The sequence below is a fragment of the Blastocystis sp. subtype 4 genome (genome assembly GCF_000743755.1).
Source record: "Blastocystis sp. subtype 4 strain WR1 chromosome Unknown seqid_0460, whole genome shotgun sequence".
Classification (NCBI taxonomy): Eukaryota; class Bigyra; order Opalinata; family Blastocystidae; genus Blastocystis; species Blastocystis sp. subtype 4.
The window spans coordinates 1-5,582 of record NW_014569087.1 but is presented as its reverse complement, the minus strand read 5'-3'; the positions used below and the strand labels follow the sequence as shown (position 1 = coordinate 5,582).

General features: G+C 40.9%; 7 protein-coding genes across 7 annotated transcripts; 3 read left to right on the top strand and 4 right to left on the bottom strand.

Moving 5' to 3' along the window:
* Window positions 1-295: 295 nt before the first annotated feature.
* On the top strand, window positions 296-691 carry JH06_5060 (hypothetical protein; the record flags this gene model as incomplete). Its single annotated transcript, XM_014669628.1, has 2 exons — window positions 296-612; window positions 637-691. The coding sequence occupies 2 exons, from the start codon at window positions 296-298 to the stop codon at window positions 689-691; spliced, it is 372 nt and encodes a 123-aa protein (XP_014525114.1).
* Window positions 692-803: 112 nt separating this feature from the next.
* On the top strand, window positions 804-1,456 carry JH06_5059 (hypothetical protein; the record flags this gene model as incomplete). Its single annotated transcript, XM_014669627.1, has 4 exons — window positions 804-957; window positions 1,057-1,138; window positions 1,169-1,235; window positions 1,265-1,456. 4 exons carry the CDS (start codon window positions 804-806, stop codon window positions 1,454-1,456), a joined length of 495 nt encoding a protein of 164 aa, XP_014525113.1.
* A 665-nt stretch (window positions 1,457-2,121) lies between these two features.
* Window positions 2,122-3,335, bottom strand: JH06_5058 (hypothetical protein; the record flags this gene model as incomplete). Its single annotated transcript, XM_014669626.1, is given in 6 exon segments — window positions 2,122-2,268; window positions 2,308-2,411; window positions 2,442-2,496; window positions 2,527-2,708; window positions 2,738-2,930; window positions 2,943-3,335. The coding sequence occupies 6 exon segments, from the start codon at window positions 3,333-3,335 to the stop codon at window positions 2,122-2,124; spliced, it is 1,074 nt and encodes a 357-aa protein (XP_014525112.1).
* A 96-nt stretch (window positions 3,336-3,431) lies between these two features.
* On the bottom strand, window positions 3,432-3,692 carry JH06_5057 (40S ribosomal protein S17; the record flags this gene model as incomplete). The annotated part of the gene is made up of 2 exons (XM_014669625.1): window positions 3,432-3,464; window positions 3,495-3,692. The coding sequence occupies 2 exons, from the start codon at window positions 3,690-3,692 to the stop codon at window positions 3,432-3,434; spliced, it is 231 nt and encodes a 76-aa protein (XP_014525111.1).
* A 105-nt stretch (window positions 3,693-3,797) lies between these two features.
* JH06_5056 (40S ribosomal protein) lies at window positions 3,798-4,041 on the bottom strand (the record flags this gene model as incomplete). The annotated part of the gene is given in 2 exon segments (XM_014669624.1): window positions 3,798-3,917; window positions 3,937-4,041. The coding sequence occupies 2 exon segments, from the start codon at window positions 4,039-4,041 to the stop codon at window positions 3,798-3,800; spliced, it is 225 nt and encodes a 74-aa protein (XP_014525110.1).
* A 435-nt stretch (window positions 4,042-4,476) lies between these two features.
* On the top strand, window positions 4,477-4,993 carry JH06_5055 (hypothetical protein; the record flags this gene model as incomplete). Its single annotated transcript, XM_014669623.1, has 4 exons — window positions 4,477-4,500; window positions 4,531-4,632; window positions 4,663-4,809; window positions 4,841-4,993. The coding sequence occupies 4 exons, from the start codon at window positions 4,477-4,479 to the stop codon at window positions 4,991-4,993; spliced, it is 426 nt and encodes a 141-aa protein (XP_014525109.1).
* Window positions 4,994-5,041: 48 nt separating this feature from the next.
* Window positions 5,042-5,374, bottom strand: JH06_5054 (hypothetical protein; the record flags this gene model as incomplete). Its single annotated transcript, XM_014669622.1, is given in 2 exon segments — window positions 5,042-5,164; window positions 5,180-5,374. 2 exon segments carry the CDS (start codon window positions 5,372-5,374, stop codon window positions 5,042-5,044), a joined length of 318 nt encoding a protein of 105 aa, XP_014525108.1.
* Between the last annotated feature and the right edge of the window lie 208 nt (window positions 5,375-5,582).

Below are 5,582 nucleotides of genomic sequence, written 5' to 3'. Positions count from 1 at the left end.
AGCCCTATGTGAGATCGAAGGGTCGTAAGTTCGAGAGAGCTCGTGGTCGTCGTTCAAGCAGAGGATTCAAGGTCTAAGTCAATGCGGAGTTGTTTATTGGTCCTTCAAATGTGATTGTGTTTGTTGATAGAATGGGGGATCATAGGAGGTTAATGAGAAGATATGAGTTTCCACAATTCACCATTTCTACAATTCAAATAACTATCCCCCTAAGCTCATTCCCATTTCTAGTATAGATATCTTATTTATGTCAGTTGCTGTTTCGTGTGAATCGCATTTTGAAAGTAAAAAAGGAATGGAAGTATCATTCGTAGGTTTCCCTCCTGGAGCAAAGGTATATTGTTGTTGCTTTGAGGGTTGTCACTACCGAACGATTCGGCCAGGTCATCTAAGAAGACATGAACGAACTCATACCAAAGAAAAACCCTATTGTTGCAAGTTTTGTTCGTATCAGGCCTCTCGATCGGATCATTTGCGCCGTCATGAAAAGATCCATGAGAGGTCGTTAAGTAAACGATCTCAAATCGTTCACAAGTTGGATCGTTGTATTTCTACCAAACCAGAACTACTTCCAAATCAAACGACTATTTCTATTGCTGATGGAGGTATGTCGTAATAATCGTCTCTAATTGGTAGTGAATATTCTGCTTTCATTCATGCATGGTTTTTATCGCGCTGTCTAGAGATTTGAGTCGAGTTCTTTCCATGTGTTTGCGCTATTTTTGTCTGTTCCTGACATGACATTCTGTTTGTTGAAAGGAAATATCCCATCCCCCTTCTTCGTCATGACCATCAGTAAAAGAATGACGAAAGCTCCTAAGAGTATCATCTACACGACGATTGCAAGACAGGGAACAGTTTTGGTGGAAGAGGTTAACCGATCTCCCCAATTTGTTCATTCTGGGAATTTTATGCAAGTTACTCACATTCTCCTTCCCAAATTACCTACTGAAGGCAGTCACACGTATCATTACGACAAGTATCCAATGCTACATGGGATAATGGGTAGATCGTTTGACATTTCTGTGATGAACAAAAACCACATCATGTACATAGCAGTTTCGCATCGAGCCGTTCCACTTCGGACTGTCTTCAGTTACTTGAACGCCGTTAGTGAGGAGTTCATTGCTATTTATGGGTGAGTAGTGGTTCTATTAATGTTACATAGTGAGAATATCTATTCGCAGCAACCTTTCTGCTTCACCGCCTTTGCATCGTCTCTCAATGTGTTAATGGTATGGAGCTGAGAGCTAGTACCAAATAGAATCGTTACAACAATTCATCTCCTGATCGTGCTGGGAAAGTTATGGTCCAAATGGACGAAATCAAGGATGTGATGACAAGCAACATCGATAAGATCCTTCAGAGGGGTGAACGTCTTGAACTGGTTATTGATCGTACTGCAGACTTAGCCGAAACAGCAACAGTTCAAGATGGTGACACGACTAACAAATAGTTGTTCCGAAACGACGCTACACGACTGAAACGACATACCATGTGGGAACACTGGAGACTCTATGGCGTGGTTTGTCTCATCGTTTTGATCATTGCAGCAATCATCACCATTCCGATTCTTACGAAATCTTCTAAAAAGTATTCTGTTTGTTCAATATCACTAAAAAGGGATTCAAATCCTTCCTCCCAAATAATACATGAACAACGAGTATAAGAAGCAACATACCTTTGGTTTGGTATTTAGGATGATAATTAACACTGCAGAAGAGAGAATGCTCGAATCAGAGAAACTCCGTGCACGATGGCCGAATCGTATTCCTGTATCACTCAAACGGTTCATTTAATGATGTAGGCAATCTGTGAACGAGACAGGAAAAGTGATATCCCGTTATTGGAGAAACATAAGTCTTGATGGGTGTGAATCCTCATGGATAGATTCCTTATTCCAGATCATATTACAGTAGGACAGTTTTTATACATTCTGAGAAAGCGGATTCAGCTCCCTCCGAAGACGGCAATGTTCATCTTTGTGAACGGATCTGTACCACCCACTGGAATGCTCCTATCTGTCCTCTATGAATCCAAGAAAGATAGGGATGGGTTTCTCTATGTGACGTACAGTGGAGAGAATACGTTTGGTTGTCCTGTTATTTGAAACAAAGAACTCTATAATACACCTTGTTTTCGCTCTTGTCCTAGTAGTTGAATCAACTTAATCAGATGACGTTGAACCTTCAGCTGATTACGCTCCTCAGTAGCACAAAATCCAGGCAATCCTGCATGATTCAAGATCTCCTGAAAGTCTTTAGTCAACTACACTTCACCTCATAGTGCTAATCTTACCTTACTTACACCATCAGTCTCGCTTTTGTATATAACCACCATTTCTGCTTCACATCGTTCACGGATTTCTTCTGGAGACAGATCAATGTTCTTATATCGATTGTACAGTTCATCTATTCCTCAGATCCACATTCTAAGCAAACTGTAATACAACTGCTGTGACAAATCCAACTCCTGCATATAATCCAGCTGGATTTGCTACTATTCACCTCTCTTAACCACGCTTACACGCATTGTGTCAATGATATCAAACACCTGAGGATCGGTTAACACAACTCCAAGATAGTACAAGATCTTCTCAGGAATGTCAGGAGCATCATCCGTTCCCTGAACATTGTTGATGTCTGGAGGCGGCTCTTGAAAAAGACACATCATACGATGATCCCGATGGACAGAACGACCATTGGACTCTACTCTTAAGCGATTTGACAAATGGTACCGCTCAGTGCGTTAATATCGATAGTACCGTTATTTGTCAGTAATCGTTGAATTTGAGATACACAAGAAGCCTGTGTTGAGTTCCCTCCAGTTTTCATCACTTCTGCTTTCAGTTGATGAATTGTCAAGTCGGCTCGTCCTGCATTTCGTTCGAATTGGACCCAAAACTCCCAAATCTGATATACCATGGATGACTACATATCAACCTCCAGCCCAATCGATACATCCACACTGTTTACAGCTTTCTCAAAATACTTACGAGCTGATTCCACCTTGCCTTCTTTAATATAGAAAGAGATGTAGGCTTTCCATAACTTTGCACTTTTCTTGCAATATTCGCGTGAGAGTGCCTCATCAAACACTAGTTTGGCTTGCTTCTTCTGCTTCAAGCGGATTTCCATTGCAGCTCTTGAAATATATAGATCACATATATCAGCTTCAATCTGAGAGCGTTTTGTTTCTGTTGACGCACTTTCCAGACTATTCGTCAACTCCGTGAGAACTTTGATATAGACATCTCTTGGTGCTTTTGGAGATGTAGGATTATTCCTAAAAGCGATCTCCGCATCGGATTCCACTTTTCGAACAATAGCAGACATGATTGTATGCCCTCTTCTCACAAATGTAGTTCCAAAACAAACAATTTATTGAGGAATCATCCAAATGAATACCAAATCCATCTCCAAGGAAGTGCCTTAGTGCTGCTGAGGCTTCTTATGGCTACGGAACTACACATCATCTCTTCCACATTCTCTCACCTTTCTGTTTCCAACGATCTTCAATCCCTCAATCTTCACATCCATCGCCTTCAGCATATCGTTCGTATCAGCATCCACCTCAATCTGATCCTTCTGGAGAGCCGACACAGCAGGAATGAAATCGAGACGACGCTCTCTCTCCTCCTCCTGAAGCTTCAGAGAAATACCACGAACAGGTCCTCTCTGGATTCTCTTCATTAGATGCTAGTCTATCATAAATCATCCAACAATTGCAACAGTGACATATCCAGCGATCTTGTTTCTCATTCTCTTGGAAGGGAAATCAGCACACTCATCAACAATCTAACCATCACAACTCTCTGCAAATCTCTTGTTGTTATCGAAGTCCATAGCGAGCTTCTGATAGTACTTCTCGACAATGTTGGCAGCAGTCTTCTTGACAGTCTTAGTACGCACACGACCCTAAAAGTATGTTATAAACTGGAAACAGGAGCCAAGAGGTGGTAGAGTTCCAGAGAAACAGGACCTCATTCCATCCCTTAAAAAGTGAGATACAAGGATCTCGCAACATCCAGGAACATACCATGATAAAGTAGAAAGGGAAACTCCTCGATTTAAGATATCAGAGTTGAAGACAGTTCCAAAAATCAGGCCAATTTTAGTCGACTTCTTTTTCGTTTATTTTCGCGTGACTGACATGATTCGACAGTTCCTCTTGGTATTGATTCTGCTATTCTGTTGTGAATACACTTTGTGACATAATGTATAGCGTCAACAAGCGGTCTATACTTCTATCTTGAATACGTACAAATAAATGACTGAAACGACCGTTAGGGAAAACCTTTCTGTATTGGAGAGAAGCAAGTTGATGGAAAGCCCATTGTCTTCAAATACAGAAACTACGACCTATTTCTGTACAAACCCGATTATGATGGCGAAGAGGAACTTGTAGGGAAATGGATCAATAGTCAACCATCAGAATACACAAATCTATGTGGTTTCTCCTTTAGGAACACGCTTTATGGAAACAAATGCGAAGGATGTCGTAGGAATCGATATTGAAATTGATTGAAAGGGTAAAGTGGTATTCACTCCATATGAATCGGGCATGTATAGCATTTGCGTTTCGTTAACACGGCCGCTTCCAGACGAGTTCTGGGAATATGGAAATCCTCTTGTTTGTGCTTCTTCCTCAACTCATGTCTAGCGTTTCTATTTCGAAGTCGAGCATGGTATTCAACACTTGAACACAACCAAATTAGCCAAAATTGAAGATATGACGGAAATTGATACTACTGTGAACTCCCTTGTCAAGGTCTTAAAGGAGATGACACAGGAAATGGAATATCAAAATGTAATTAATGGCTCATTGTGATGATGAATAGACAAAGGAAAAGGAAGTTCGTGATGAAGATGATAGTGATAATCGTATGATTATAGTATGGAGTTTGCTAGAAGCCTTGGTTATGATTTTTGTTGCTGTTGTACAGGTGTATTCCATTCGTAAGGTCCTAATTAAGAAACAAGTAATTCAGTAAAGTGTACATTGATTCGTGATGTTGTTTGTTTTATAAAACATTGAAATGTTACAGCGAATCCGTCTTCTTTAATACCCATGGCTTCATATCAAGAGGACACTCTTTCTTCGTTTGTAGCCATCGATTAATGCAGTGAGCATGAAATGCATGATTACATGCACCCCACGCAACCTAAATATCAACAACCCTCTCAAACCAAACTTTGCAGTCTCCTTTCTCACCTGAATTCACTTTTGCCTGACAATCAATACACAAGGTCATCAATTTGCTTCGGCAAATGGCACATGTATCAACATCCGTATTCCAAGACCACATGACAACAGCATTCCACTCTTTCACTTTAAATCTTCCTCCCTGATGATTATCACTCTCCTCTTCCATCTGCCCAAAACAATTATGAACAAACAATCCAACTCCATATAACACAACCCATTCCTTCGTCACTTAAGCTCTGTGTTCTCTGGCCTTCTTCTCCTCGATGATGGTCAGTTTGATGCCATTTCCCTTAGGAAGAGAGACCATGGGTTCAGCTCCCTCACCAATCACGAACACATTGGAGAGACGAGTGGCGAACTCATGTCCAGCAGCA